Source organism: Capricornis sumatraensis, chromosome X, assembly GCF_032405125.1.
Source record: "Capricornis sumatraensis isolate serow.1 chromosome X, serow.2, whole genome shotgun sequence".
NCBI lineage: Eukaryota > Metazoa > Chordata > Mammalia > Artiodactyla > Bovidae > Capricornis > Capricornis sumatraensis.
In genome coordinates, this window is record NC_091092.1 from 112,613,217 (window position 1) to 112,629,194 (window position 15,978).

Sequence of the window (15,978 nt, forward strand, 5' to 3'; positions counted from 1 at the left end):
CTTGGGGCAGCGGGGAGGGGGAGCTCCAGGGGACTGCACTGCATTTCTTACCTTTCTTTTCTTAGCTTCCTTCACTGGTAAGATCTGTAGACAAAGCAGAGGGTGGATTTTATAACATGCAAAAGGAGAATGCTTTGGAGGGTCTAAGAGAGCATTTTGACATTCAGTTCTTTTGCCCTTATGAAAGTAAATTATTTTAGGAATCAGCACTTCTCTTTCCTCCTTTTCCCCATTCTCAGAAGATGACTAGGATCTAAAAACAGTAGCTTTTTCCCCACATTCCCATATGTGACATGAGGAATATGTTTATTTGAATTGGCTCAGAGTCTTATCTGAAAAAGCACAAGGCAGGGAGAGTATGAAACCAAGAATAGAGTATTCTGAGAATGGGGGGATGTGTAGCGTGTAGTACTTCCAGATTATGAATCCTTTCATGTCACCCAAATTGTGTCTTTTCTTGGGGTTTCCATTTTCATGTGGGGGTAAGGTGGTGAGGGATTTCTGAAGAGAGACAGATAAAAGAGGTTATCCAAGTAACTCTGAAAAATGAATCATGTCCGTCAATCAGAAAATGTAAAGTACGATTTGTTTTAATTGAGACTTCTTGCTGAATTTTCTTTTGTCTTATGAAATTGCTTTATCTATATAGTTTTTTAAAAAAATAATTCCCTCAGGAAATGTTGGTACCCTTTTGATGGGTGGGGGAGGGGCCTGAAATGCATCTATCTGTCCTTTCTGAGAGTTCTTTTAAACTCCAGTATTTGGTCTTCAAAAGCCTAGAAGTTTGCCAGTGTCTTCCTACTTAATCTGAAAGAGTTCCCAGTGGAGTTAAAGCAAGAGCTGAGTTTTTCTCCCCTCCCTCCAAATGTTTACAGGATGTTTCTGCCAAAATGTTTTGATACTGCAGGTAAAGCACCAGAAAAATCTGGAGGTAGGAATTTAATCACTTACCTTGAGGGATTAATAAACACATTATTCTGTTTCTAGAATTAAAACAGTATGGAAGGAGGTTTCTTAAAGGGTATTCTTTGGGAATTTGATCCGAAGAGATACATACGTGTTTGTTTTTGTGCTTTACCAGGTACAGAAGTCTAAAGCACTTTAATTATGACATCTGCCAAAGCTGCTTTTTCTCTGGCCGCGTTGCAAAAGGCCATAAAATGCACTATCCCATGGTGGAATATTGCACTCCGGTAAGTAGGTGTGTCCCTGAGCTTGAGTCAGCTCACCTGGGAGAAGTTTCAGTTTTCTCCAGGTTGCAGATGATCTGTGATGCTATGATTGCTCAGTTCCCCAGATGTTGCCCAACTCAAGTAGCTCCAAATTGCAGACTCTGGGATTGACCTTATCCCTGGTGCAATGCCTGGCACACGCAGAATGTCATAGACACTCCACACACACTGTTGGGTGAAGCAATAGTTTTCATTTCTGTTTGCATGGGTTGTAGAAAAGACATTTTCACATTTAGTTTCCACATCCCTAGCTGTTGTGTGTAGAGGTGTTAGGGCCATGGGGCACATTGAGTATGGAGGAAGAGTAATGTAGGTTCCCTGAAATTCGTAATCCACCATTTAAATGAATCTTGCTCATCTTTTGTCTGTTTAACATACTAACACTTACCATTAAATGCTAGGCATTTACCTTTGAAACTACTCTGTATGAGACAGGTATTATTTTTATCCCCTTTTTAGAGTTGAGGACTCGACATTCTGGGGTTAAAAAGTTTGCCCATGTTTCTATAATTAAGTACTGGAGTCATCTCTTAAGTTATTGTCTTGGGGAAATGTTAAGTGGCCAATAGAACTTTGAAAAACTGCTGGTGATGCACAGATGGACACCGAGGGGGAAGGTGGTGGTGGCATGAATTGGGGGATTGGGAGTGACATATATACACTATTGACACTATGTACAAAATAGATCACTAATGAAAACCTACTGTATAACGCAGGGAATTCGACTCAACGCTCTGGTGACCTAAATGGAAAGGAAATCCAAGAAAGGGGTGATACATGTATACGTATAGCTGATTCACATTGCTGTACAGCAGAAGCTAACACAGCATTGTAAAGCAACTCTAGTCCAACACACATTAACTTAATAAAGAAAGAAAAGGAAAATCACTAGTGAAGTGGAAAGGGTGTGGACTTGGTGGACACAGACCTGGGTGTAAATCTCGTATTCCTTCAACACTGGCTGCTAGCTATTCAAAGCGCCATCTGTGGGCCGGCAGCTTTGGCATCACCTGGGAGCTTATTAGCAGTGCAGAACCTCAAACCTCACCCTGGACTTTCTAAATCAAAAGCGGCATTTTAGTGAGATCTGCAGGTGGTTTCCAACACATCAGAGTTTGAGAATCTCTGCTTTAGAGCTTGCATCTTCTCTCTTGCATCTTCAGAGCGATCCTCCCAGTTATTTCATTGTCTTCCTCACTTTGATTGCTTTTGAAAAGGTATTCAATGATGGAGAATGTACCATGCTGTGAATCGAATGGTACTTAGTGGGTAAAATCTGACAGCAACATGGACAGATGTTTTACAAATACTGTAAGGTGTGGCAAAACTGAAGGTCAACTCTCTGACTTCCAGATGTCTATTAATTACCATTTGTCAAGCAGCCTAGTAGTTGAGACTTCATTGATTTGTCATCACAATTTGTTGAGGCATTCTTGTTTCAGTTTTGTAGATGATTGGAGCCTTGGGTAGGTAAATAACTTACCCCGTTAACCCCATTTGTAAAGGGCAGGTCTGGTGTCAAAGCCCGTTTTGTGTGATTTCAGCCTTTGCTCTCGCCTCCTTCTGCTCTTAATTATAAGACAAGTACCTCAAGGCAGAGCACTGAAGTGGTGCTTTCCGTTCCAAACCCTGCCCCAAGTCTGATCCCCTCATGATTTCCGTTTCAGACTACATCGGGAGAAGATGTTCGAGACTTTGCCAAGGTACTAAAAAACAAATTTCGCACCAAAAGGTATTTTGCGAAGCATCCCCGAATGGGCTACCTGCCAGTGCAGACGGTCTTAGAGGGGGACAACATGGAAACGTGAGTAGTGGCCAGAGCACAGCAGCCTCTTAGACATATATTTGAGCTCCTCTCACCTGAACACCTTCCTTCACTCCCAAATGCAAACAGTCTCTCCTATTTCTTTCTTTAGATTTACTGTAGCTGTAAAGAGAAAAGCAAGCTGATGTTCAGTTACCAGTTTCCGTATCAATTGTCCTGTGAACAGAGACCCTTTCGAAAAGTTAAACTGTATCTCACAGGGGAAAAAAACCCACCATATTCTGGCTCCCAATTACCTTACAAAGGCTTGTAAGAAATACGGGACTGTTTACAAATGAGTGACTCCAAGATTTCATTTTGATGCTCCCCCCTCACAAATCAGTAGGCGTGTGTCTTTTTGTATCAGATTGTGTGGTCGTAGCTAGTCACTTTTTCCTACTTGAAAGAAAATAATGGTCACAGGAAATGCCTTCACAGTAAGTAGTTATGACTCGCTAGATCCAAGTGATGGTCTTGTCTTCAGCTCTTTTGAACCTTCTCTTCTGTTTTCTGTGACTCTGACGGCAGTCGCACCACTGGTTTTCTTTTAATTCACCTTTCACCTTTGTCTGGCCGTTGCTTTTCATGGTTCATACTTAATTGGGTTTCATTTATTTTGACCTTTCAGTAATTTTTTTTTGTGTGCGTGTGTGTATGGCTGAGTTTGCCTGTGTCTCTCTTCACCACCTCATTTTTTGTTTTGCAGTCCTGTTACTCTGATCAACTTCTGGCCGGTAGACTCTGCGTGAGTACTTGCGCTGAAGGGTGCTGCTAGCACGAACACATTCGCTTGCTTGATTTTTTAAAAAATTTTGTTCTGTTTGTTTTAAGAACGTTTTAATTTCCCCTCCTTCCTTTCAAAATTTTTCCCCTGCTGAGACTTTGAGGGTGCCCCCTGCCACAGATCAGGAGAGTCAGTGAGGTTTTAGGGTCCTCACCTGGTCAAATGAAAACCAGCAGAAATCGTGGCCTGGAGGTCAAAGTAACATCAAAGAAATTGTTGAGTTGTTAGTTCTGTTCCTGGCAGACATGTTTATATGCTCTTTCCTTGTAAGCAGGGAAGAGCCTTCTGATTACATAATAATATTCTTAAGTCATATTTCTAGAGATTGAGTGCTTTAGGACCTTCAAAAGGATGATGCTTTATTCTTTAGGGCCTGTTATAAGTGGACCATTAAAAACCAGCAAAGTTTGTTTCATGGTATAATGTTGAGTATGGTTGAATAATTTCAGTGAGGCATGTGGCCTTTTTATCAGCTAATGCCATGCTATTTGACTAATCTTATATATATATATATATATATATATATCTGTGTGTGTGTGTGTGTGTGTATATATATATATATATATATATGAGTTTCTCAGTTTTGACCTACAGTCACTTTGCTCTCTTCTCCAAGCTAAATGCCCAACTCATAAACATACATTTACACTGGAAGGAAAGTGTACTGTAGTCTTTGTTATTACTATTGGTGTGTCTTATTAATAATGCTAATACTTGATATTAATAAATAATTTATTGACTTATCTCAGAATTTAGAATGTCATTAGAAAACTATAGAGTCTGTGATTTATATATCAGCAAAGTGCATTGTTTTAAAGTTACAGTGTGTGTGTGGGGGTTTATAACAAAATTTTGGTATTTCACAGTGTACTTTATTAAAATATTTAAAGTCAGACAGTTCTATTATATATAAGAAGGAAATGACTAATTTGAAAAGTGAACTTATATAAGAATTCAGTTTATCTTTATTGGGTCTTTTTTATTCCACCATATAATTAAAGTAGATCCTTTTTAAAAAATCCTGTCGTGATAAGTACAAACTGTTAATTGAAGTTTATTTGAAGTCTTTATTGGCCTAAAGGAAGTGTGAGGCTTTCCTTTCTTCTTTAAAGCCACATTATTGTGCCCTTTAATTTTGAGATATGGTTACTATATTTGACTTCTTTACTAATTATGCTTAAACAACTTGGGGAGTTATTTAGATTCAGCTATGTTACTTGCTATTGGTAATTATTTTCCCTATCCCAGGTAATCTATATGTTTCCAGAAGGTAAAACCTTTCACAAATAAAGAACTTTTAAAAAATAATATACTGAAATTCTCAGCCGGATTGGATCCTGATAAGCAAATGGATTTTCTCTGTGTTGGAATAAGTTGTAACCAACTTAAAAATCCAAAAGACAAATATGCCAAAGGGTAATTTTTTTTAAAACACATAGTCAGAGGTAGCACAGCATAATAAAGAATGACTAATTAGAGAGGAAGTTTATTCTATCCATAAGCTAACGAGAAGCATTCAGGGAGTCAGTTTAATGTAACTTATTTTAAGTAGAGGGTGTTTGTCTTTCTGAAAACATTCTTTTTAAAAGTATATTCTCTAACAACTGAAACCTGCCCCCACTTTGCCTTCCCATAAAAAGTATGCTGCATTATTCAGAAATAGTGGGAAATTCTAATTTTGAGGAATAAAACAAACCCAGCAGGCTAAAGTCCCTGTAATATGTGTAATTTTATTAAAGTCTGTATTCATGGGGTGGTAAATAATTTAGAAAATAAATTGTAAAGCTGTTCTCTTGAGGCAGAAGAGTCAGGTCCTAGAGTGCTTTATCTTGCAAGAATTCTATTTGATATTAACAAATCCTATGACAGTGACAGCATTTAGTCCATTCAGGATGGATCATAGAATTTGAAAATTTACTGAGATACAAATCTTTTTTTCCTTAGAGAAAAACCCCTTATCTACCTGGATTTGTCACCTTAGTTGAAAGTACACCTGGCATAAACCTTTTATATTGTTTGTCCACAAGTGAGATGGTCAAAGAATATTCTTTGAGCTCTTCTGCCTTGAAAATTTATTAGTGGAGTTGTCACAGATAACGAGAAAATGGTGGTGGAGGGGATGGAATTGGCCATTAATAATAACAGGAATAATCCTTCGGGAGATCTATCACTTTATATTTAGGAAGTAAGAAGGGATAACAGTATTCTTACCTTCCCTTGGAAAAGTGCTTAGAAGGCTTTGCATTTAGCTTTGTTTCTGGACTAAGTAGTTTTATACTCTCACTAATTATTGGTTTTTAGATGATTCTTCTCTGACCAGTATTCCCTTTTGGCTCGTTTTCTGGTTTCATAAATACCTCCTTTAGTGTGTGTGTGTATATATATATATATATATTTTTTAGATTTCTTGGTTTTTATGAGTTCTTTTGCTTAAGCATGCTGTGTTAGGTGCTACATACGTTAATAAGAAAAATAACATGGAAATATCCTCAAGGCTAAGAATTAAAGCTTTGCATAAGATAGCCTGTTTAAGATTTTATTTAAGTGCTTTGCAGTTACATGCTGAGCTTTCTTAGTGCAGTTATGCTCCAAGATCTCATGTTTTTTTCTTCTCTACACTACCAAGGTAGTAACTGTTACAGGGGAGAAACACTAATGTGTTTTCCTTGATGGTGGGCTTTTAGCTTCTAAGAAGTATATAATTGAAAGACTGGTCTGTTCCAGGAGATAGGGCTTATAAACCAATTAATCCAAGTGCTCAGTTATCTTGACCTGCAGTGAATATTTCCAAGCAAACCTTGGCATTTTTCTAATAATGGACTATTCCAGGGTTTTAACAAACTAGCAGATTATCTCCAAAACTAGAGTGAAGATTTACCTGAACATCTTTGGATCTGCCTGGTAAATTGGGTAGCCATCCTTTTGTTCCCTTATGACAATTTTAGCATCTTTGTAGTTTATTCCAAGTTTGAGTCTGGTGACAATTGACGTAGACAACATTGGTTTCATAAATAAGACATTTATCTCTCAGGCAAGATTTCAGTTCCCTGGTTATGTAGTGTGTTATAACCATTTTATAATTTTGTGTCTTCTTTAAGAAACACAGATTTCTACTATATTTCCTATGTAAACATAGGTAACTACATGTTTTCCTTTTTTTTTAACTGTAAGAAAAAACATGTTCTTCTTAGTGTTCTGACCAAGTTCTTGAATGCTGCTTAGACACTGGACTAAACTAGCCCTTACTGAATAGATCACTGTCGACTTTTGGACTCATGCCTTTACCTAAGGGCATTCTGTGTCAGGAGAGAAATGGAAGAGACCTTTTTGTCCTATTCCAGTTAAAACAAAAAAGCACAAGTCCAAACTGGTTTTCAGAACAGATGGATTTTTTTTTTTCCTAAGGTTAATCTGAAAGATACTATAAAAACTTCAAGGATAATTAATAGATCAGGTATGAAAAGGTGAAAACATGTCAACCCTACCAAAATCTTCATCTGTGAAGCCAAAAAAGTAGGGTTTTTTTTTTACCCACAAAGTAAATAGACTATGAATGCTAATCCTCCTCTCATTTTTCGCTCTGTACATTAGCACACATTGTCCCTAATACGAAATATTTCAGGTACTGTGACATTCTGTTGAAGTTAGTAGTTCTTTTTTTAAAGCATCACATTATAATTTGGGGCCCTTCAGTTTTACTCTACCAAGTAGCAGTACAGTCTGCTGCTAATGTGGTAGATATATTCCTTCTTTACAAAATTGTGCAGACCAAGACTTCTTGATACATGAAATCTTGGTCACAGACTGCAGTGGCCTCTCCAGAGCTAAAATCTTTGACTGCAAATGTACTAGGCAAATGTACAGTTTTCCTTCAGTAAGAAGGCAGCTAAAAATGGCACAGGTGTAAACTGTGTAAAGTTTTAAACCATATACTGCTAACACAATTTCAGAGCTATAGACGATGAGACATGACAAGATAGGAAGACTGAATGTCATGTAGAGACTGTCTCCTTGACCTTTTCTATCATTAAAACTTGCCAGCGAAGTTTGTGATCCCTCCTTGTGGCTTTTGAGAAAAGCAGAAGGATGACCAATCATCTGTCAAACCTAGCTTGTCAATACCTGATGATCTAAGATATAGAGACAACCAGATGTGTACCTTATTCATAGCTTTAGGCTGAAAGCATTCTAGGCCATGTATATAACAGAACTGTGGGGTGTTTTTTTTTTTTTTTCCTCCATTAATGGATGGTATCTGTGACTAATCACATTTTCTGCCTTATAGGCCTGCCTCGTCCCCTCAGCTTTCACACGATGATACTCATTCACGCATTGAACATTATGCTAGCAGGTATGAGACTAGTTGAATGCCAGGCAAATATTGATTGAAGTAACTAACCAAGGAAAGCTAACCTATAATAATTTTAAACAAATCTTTTCTTTTTTGCCCAATCTTGTCTGATTTCTACTAATCACCTTGCCCTCTAACGTGCATGCCATTCCAACTGCATGTTGTTTTTGAACACCAATGAGCGCTTCAGTCCAGAACAATCTGCCCTAACCCCGGCCTTTAAACATTTTGAGAGCTTTGTTATGTTCTATATACTGAGCACGTTTAATCAATTGACTTAGAAATCATCTACCCTTCTTAGAAAACTGCTAGACCAGGTATAAGTATATGAAGAAATGATACTGTGTTATATGCAGAATACGAAAGCATTGGCTTTGATTTCTGTGTGTATTTGACAAAATGTGGTGTAAAGAAGAGAATCATTACTTTTTCTAATCCTTGGACCTTTCTGTCTCATGTTCTTTGTGTTTGAGGTAACTTTTATATCTAAGAACTAAATTGCTAATTGTAAAATATGCCTGTTAAGTACATCTGTTAAGAGTTTGGTTAACTTTCAAGTTGTAAAAAGACTATTATTGTTTGAGGTGAAGGAGGTTTTTAATGGTAAAAATTGGTGGCAGAATGTGTAGAGAGCTGACTGTGAATTATCTTTTATCAATATTTTAACTGCTGAATGTGTTTATCAAGCATGGGATGTATTAACTAGCTATGTATCATTCTGTCATCAGTGGAAAGCTTTAATTGTCTTTAAAAACACATGGGGTAGTGGAAGGTATGGAGTGTGTTTGTTGTTAAGGAAGCTTGTCCCATGAAAACAGAGGCCTCTTCTCAGCGAAAGGAAGATCAACCTGTGGAGGAAAAAAGAATGCAACTTCTCTTGTAATTTATAACATAAATGTAAAGCTGCTTAACTAGCTGGGGTCCACCACTCACCTCGAATAGCTAGGCCAACACACACATCCTTTAAATATGAAGGACTCCTTTCTCCTCTTGACATGAGTTATCCTTTAGTTTTCAGGAATGTTCGATTAGGTCTTGAGTAGAGTCTAAGAAGTCACAGAAGTTTTAATGAGCTTTTACGTTTTTTATCAGGCTAGCAGAAATGGAAAACAGCAGTGGATCTTATCTAAATGATAGCATCTCTCCTAATGAGAGCATGTAAGTATCCTGTCTCTTTTTACAAAATGTTCCTGACCATGAAATTGCTTGGAGGGATTTAGACATAGGGTAGCACAGAAGATAGGAATTAGCATTTATATTCATTAGATCTTTCTGAGAGACGCTCATTGGCTTTTTTTTCTTTAACTCTTGGCATCCCAACACAGAATGAGCTCCTCCTAACTGTGGCACAAATGTTCTCAGACATTTTGCCTTCCCCTCATTCAGTGCTGTACTGTCACAAATTGCAGGGTCTCAAACACCGACACTGTATGAAATGTTTACTCTTTGCCCGAACCTGTGGGATTTTTAAAGGGACTGGATGTTAATTTTTCAAGTGATAGCTCCATCCATGGGCAGTAGAACTATAATCTTGGAATAGCTGCACTGGTATTCCCATGGGATAGCTAGATGGGCATTTTCCTGTCGAGAACCTAGCTAGCAGGGTTTCTTTTGAGATTGAGCGTCTTCATGAGCTAAACAAACTGAAGCAGTCTTGTGAAGGGTTTCAGGAGAGGATGTATAAATTGAGGTCACGGTTTTGTAGTGGGATGATATACCAGGCCTGTCCAATTTAAAGAAGATGAGAGAGTGGTGTTCAGAGTGGCAGAGAACACAGCGATGGCAGGGGAACAGAGCCTTCATTACAGAGTAAGGGTAGTATTGACCATAAGGAGTACTGAGGAGTCCTGCCGTGAACCGAGAGCCTGAGGTGGAGGGAGCAGATTGAGAAGCTTCTATGGAGGACAAACTGAGAACTGAAGAGACAACTTACAGAAATGAAATCTAGTCAAGGTACAATGATGGTGTTAGTTTCCTAAGTAACGGATGTCTCACCATTTTGTCATAGAGAATCTAGGCAAAGGGAAAAATGGTAAATTTATCACATGTACTTGGTGTGGCAACCCACAGTCACAGTCAAATGAGAAACAGCCTGTATAAGAATTAGACTGAAGGCAATAGTACCCAAGTAGCACTTATACATTGCTGGTTATTGAAGACATGAGAATAAGTCATCTCCTCTGGTACATAAAGGTGAGCTAGGTGATAATAGAGTCAACACTCAGCCATTCGTAGTTATACTAAACAAAAAAGCCTTTGCCCACAAATAAAACTGTGGTACATTCTCTTTCTGAGCTGTGGAGGAAAGTATTAATAGCATTAATATATAAACTACTTTGACAGAAAGATACATAAACAAAGAATCAACTAAATGTAAGCAAGCTGAATGATTTGGTTCTTTGGATCACTGATTTGAATGTTAGAAGCTGTAGGACATTCATAGTGCTTCCAGTTGTATCTGTGTAAGAATGGCTGCCATTCATTGACTGCCCAAGAGAACAGCAAGAGAAGTGGAATTATAACTATCTGTTGTAATTAAACATGGGAAGTCCTCACAATACACCTTCAGAATTTGGGAAGAGGGCTAACAGATTAGCTGGCCAAACTGCGTTTGGTTTATTTTTAAGCAAAATTTAGCTGTAGCTTATTCTGAGGGCATAGTATCCATTCTGACTCAGTGTTGCTTGGGAATAACATGAAATCTTAGGGTCAGGTCAGGGGAAGAGGTTTGGTAGATGGGTTGACTTAACTTAAATGTTTATTTTTAACACCCAGTCAGTATTTTAATTTTAACGTACCAACCAGTTATCTGACCTGATGGACCAAGATCATTTAAATTAGGAGGATTTTTTCCCCAAGTATCCGAAATTTTTTCAGCCCAGAGTCAGAGATGAGAAAAGGAAATTAAACAGGTGTGGAGAGGGAAATATTAACGTATCATCTTATTGATGTCTAGCCAGAAACAAAGGGTTTTAGCCTCTCATTAAGAACAGGATGAATTTCTTGTAACTCGGAGGTATGCAGGCTTTTCAGGAGCTACAGGCAGTGCATTTAGAAAATAATTTCTCTTGTGTATTAGAGAATCCCTGGATATAAAGAAAGATGGCAGCTGCCTCCCAAAATACAAGCCTTTGGCCTCTTTGTTCCTGAAGATTAGTCTTTCGAAGCTGCTCTAAGGGATGAGTTGTTCAGTCCTCTTTCAATTAGTCACGCTAATGGCTCTTTTTTTTTTTCCCTGCTGATTTTTGTTTTTCTAGCTAAACAATAATTGAATGAAATAGTCATTTAATGTATAGTTTCATTATTGTTACCATCCTGCTTCAGTGGGGTTAAGAAATTCAAGCCATTGATTTACTCATGTAAATCGACCACCCAGATTCGATGGAAAATCTGAGCAAGAAACACTTGAAATTGTCACCAATAGGAGGGTAGAACCACAACCTCAAGAGTATCAAAATGTCTTTAAAAGCAGGAAAAAGGGTCTAATGAATTGTTAAGAGCAAATAACTGTTTCAATTTTAAAGTAGACGCCCGAGTCCCTGCCCCCCAAAGCAAAATAAGGGGGGAAAAAACCAAAACCTTTGATTTTATTTTCCAGAGATGATGAACATTTGTTAATCCAGCATTACTGCCAAAGTTTGAACCAGGACTCCCCCCTGAGCCAGCCTCGTAGTCCTGCCCAGATCTTGATTTCCTTAGAGAGTGAGGAAAGAGGGGAGCTAGAGAGAATCCTAGCAGATCTTGAGGAAGAAAACAGGTGAGTTTTCTTTCTAGCTTTGTCATTGGGATGCAGAGCGCATACACTTGCACACATAGAAAAGTGCCAGGAATCTTCACTCAGAGTCATTCTATGTCTGTTTTCTCCAATAATCTGTTTAGCTCCATTTACAGAGTCTCTTTTTTTTTGTCATCTGAAAGAAGAAAATGAATGTAATAGCATAAGTAAGAATTCATATATTAGATATTAAAGAAATGAATGCTCATGGTGGTATTTGATTTGCTGCATGTATTTTAGAGGCTTTGATCTCATATTTGAGAATAGAGTTTAAGAACAAAGTAGGTCATTTAATTTTCTGATGATACAATTTGTACATGTGTTTGGCCGTATTACCTATCTTAAAGCATTTAAGAAAGTAGGCTCACTGGTCATATTTGGGGATGAATTAGTTCATCTTATTTTCCATCATCAAATACAGAAATCATTTATGCTCACCATCCTAGCAGATTAGTGAGATAATTCTAGTTGTCAGTCATCACTTGAAAAAGATGTTCATGGGAAAAGACAAATTATAAAAGTTAAAAAAAAATTTTATGACTCTACAGAGGACAAAGATGTAAAGGTTTGGCATGTTGTGTGGCATCAGGATGATGTGAATCATTGGACTTTACTTTTGTGTTATGTGTATGACATCACAGGGCCCTTGCTTAAGAAAGGCTTTTGCACGTGATCAGTTCCAACTCAGTGGCTTTTGCATGTGATCACTTCTAACTCAGTGTGCCTTCTTTAGACAGATGCCACCAGGCAGGTCTCTAAAGGAGCAGCGGCTCAAATTTGTGGGACTTGAGTACCTTCATGTCTTTGGTTTAGCCCAAGGCACGAAGACTTCTTCATCTTGGCAACACAGTATGTCTGAGAACCAAGTGCCCTTGGGGACTGTGTCACCTGAAGATGAAAAGGCAAACTGCCATTCATCCATTGCTTGCTGCTGCCCCAGGCCTCTGTGTAGCCCTCTGTACCTCTGACCTGTGGCCAGAGCTCCTTGTCTGGCCGGCTTGCCCCTAGTCTCTCTCACCCCCCAGTATATCCTCCATACTGATGGTAGTCGTACATCTTCCCAGTACCAAGAGCCGTCACAGCATTCTTCCTTGACTGGATTTCTGCATCTTTTTTTAAAAAACCTAGCTTCTCAGCTGGACATTTTCAGCCTTCCACAATTTTCTCTTGACCGGGTTTTTTACACTGTCGTCATCTTGTGTACCTAGATTCTGGCTGTGCTTATTGTAACTACTGTTTCTGAATGCATCCTGCTCTCATCCACTTTCAGGGTTCAGCTCAAGCTTGCTTCTTAGCCTAGCTGCCATCCTCCACGCCATTGCTCAGAATGATTTTCCCCACCAAGCTCCTAGCAGATGGGGCTGCATTTGGAAATAATCTGTCATTTGTCTAGTTCACAGGGTTGCAAAGAGTTGGACATGACTTAGCGACTGAATAACAACAACAAATTAGATGTCTTTCGGGGTAAAGTGGTTATCACTGTACAAATCGGTCCCTGCGTTTGGAAGTAATCTGTCGTTTGTCTAGATCCTCATAATACCTTGGATCTTTCTCCATGAACTTTGTTTCAGTTAGCTTTTTTATCAGCTACCCGCCACTGCCCGCCCCCCCCCCCCCGGCACCCCACCTCTCTCTAATGGAGACAGTGAATGCCTTTGGAATAAGGACTGTGTCTTAATCATGTTAATGTCCCCTATCGTGCTTAGCACAGTGTGACTATTTAGTGGGTTCTCCAGAAATTTTTGGTAAAAGCCTGAGGCAAGAATACAGAGAAGAGATCACACAGGTACCATTCAGGAGGTAATACTGAGCATTCAGTTGGTTTTAATGGTAACATTATTTGGGGCTTTATATGTAGGACTGACAGTGAATATCATGGTAGATAAAACCTTTCCCTCTACTGTATTGAGTATCATTAGTATTCATTTATGTTAAGTCTTTAATTATTTTAGGAATCAAAGTCAAATAGGAATAAAAGCTGGTATTGGTATTATAAATAGAATTTGATGTAGAATTTGATGTTACTCAGGGCTAAGAATATTTTTCTACTATGTGAATGTCCGTTGTGCCTGTGTCTTTCTATTTCATTGGTCAAGAGTTCTGTTTTTTTACTGCTGCACCTTCCCTCCATACCATTACAACCAGGCCAAGGAGTATTGGTGAAGAGTACTGAAACTATCATTTGTATTAGCATTTCATCATTTTCACAGCACTGCAATGCATTTTGGGCCATTTCTTCTTCCTAAAAGTGCTATGTAGAAGATTGATAAGAAAACGTAGGTTGAGAGGGGTTCAAATGGCTTGACCTAAATTTCAGACAGCCAGTAGCAGAACCAACTGCAGATCCAGATTTTCTGACTAAGAATAGTCAACTCTACCTTGTGCCCTAGCATAAAGAAGAGTCATCTTATATAAGTATCATTTACGTAGAATTGTAGCACATTCCATGGAAGGTACTTACACTGGAGGGAATATTTTTAGGACTACACATGAATAAACCTGTCCATCTACCTGTGGCATAGTGATAACCACTTTACCCCAAAAGACATCTAATTTGTTGTTGTTCAGTCACTAAGCCATGTCCGACTCTTTGTGACCCCATGGACTGCAGCATGCCAGGCCTCCCTGTCCATCACTATCTCCTGGAGTTTGCTTAAATTCATGTCCATTGAGTTGGTGATGCTTTCTAAGCATCTCATCCTCTGCCGCCCTCTTCTCCTCCTGCCCTCAGTCTTTCCTGACATCAGGGTCTTTTCCAAAGAGTCAGCTCTTCGCGTGAGGTGGCCAAAGTATTGGAGCTTCAGCATCAGTCCTTCCAATGAATATTCAGGACTGATTTCCTTTAGGATTGACTGGTTTGATCTCCTTGCTGTCCAAGGGATTCTCAAAAGTCTTCTCTGGCCCCACCATTCAAAAGCATCACACAAAGTATCCAAGGCCATTCCCTTAAAATGAAATGGTATGTTCCCTGAAAGAAAGAAAAAAGAAAATATTCCAGGGCTGCTAAGAAATCCAAAATCAATCTGGTGTTGGTGCCGGTCTTTCTGTAAGTTATCTTGACCCTCAACTAAAGGTCAGGATGAGCTCCTTTCTTTCTCTGCTTTGTCATGTCTTCACTTCATACCAATCCCAAAGAAATGTGTCTGCAGCAAAGGTCCCCAACCTCTGGGCCGTGGACCAGTACCTCCTGTCAGATCAGTGGCAGCAAAAGCGCTTGAATCATCCCAAAGCCACTCCCATGCACCCCTGGTCTGTGCAAAAACTATCTTCCACAAACTCAGTCCCTGGTACCAAAAAGGTTGGGGACCGCTGCTCTGCTGAGCTCCTCCTGAAAGTAGCCTCTGGTTTTCTTTGCTCTAGCCTCTCCTGTCTTCTTGCACTTCTTCTCAAAGAGCTTCAGAGAGCCATAGCTTTGTCTTCATGATCCGACTTCAGTGTTGCCTAAGGAGCCTGTAATTTACCATTTCCTGTCCTTCCTCTGAGAGAACCCAGGAGGTCATTAGTTGCCCACCAAGCTGGCTGTATTTCCCTAGTCAAATTGGCTGCATAATTGAACAAATAGAAGCACACATTTAGAGCAAATGGGAAAGGATATTGAAAACTGAGAGTGTCTTGGGTCCTTTGGACATAGGTCTATGGGTACTTTGTGTTCCTTTATTCTGTAGCAAGGGCTTATCTCCAAAGGACAGCAAAGGAAGGAGGCTTGAAGATCTCTGTTCCTGACTAGATATGTTACTGAATTCTGTTATTCTTATTCATGACACCTCCCCACTATCACCTTGGAAAACAGAAAATGGCTAATTAGGAAGTGTCCTGGGGGTATCTTATCTCTGTCTTTAGAATTCCATTTCTCCCAATTGTTGCACATAGCATTCAATAAATATTTGTTGAATAAATTAATGAATAAATGAATGGAAATGAAGCTGAATTTATTTTCATTGTTACACTCTTGCATGTAGTTTTGTTGAAAACTCTTCTTAAAACCTAATTTCATAGAGAAAAGCCTTTTGGAAGCTTTTCTTCCACTTGCTT

General features: G+C 38.9%; 1 protein-coding gene across 3 annotated transcripts in view; it reads left to right on the forward strand.

Moving 5' to 3' along the window:
* DMD (dystrophin) overlaps positions 1-15,978 on the forward strand; it is a 1,795,368-nt gene that overhangs the window by 1,721,987 nt on the left and 57,403 nt on the right. For 2 of the 3 annotated variants that reach the window (XM_068961890.1, XM_068961891.1), the window contains 6 exons: positions 1,082-1,193; positions 2,900-3,036; positions 3,743-3,781; positions 8,106-8,171; positions 9,264-9,329; positions 11,770-11,928. In XM_068961890.1, the coding sequence (XP_068817991.1) occupies positions 1,082-1,193; positions 2,900-3,036; positions 3,743-3,781; positions 8,106-8,171; positions 9,264-9,329; positions 11,770-11,928 (579 nt within the window). The remainder of the gene's footprint in view (positions 1-1,081; positions 1,194-2,899; positions 3,037-3,742; positions 3,782-8,105; positions 8,172-9,263; positions 9,330-11,769; positions 11,929-15,978) is intronic. The other variant, XM_068961892.1, reaches the window with a different exon arrangement.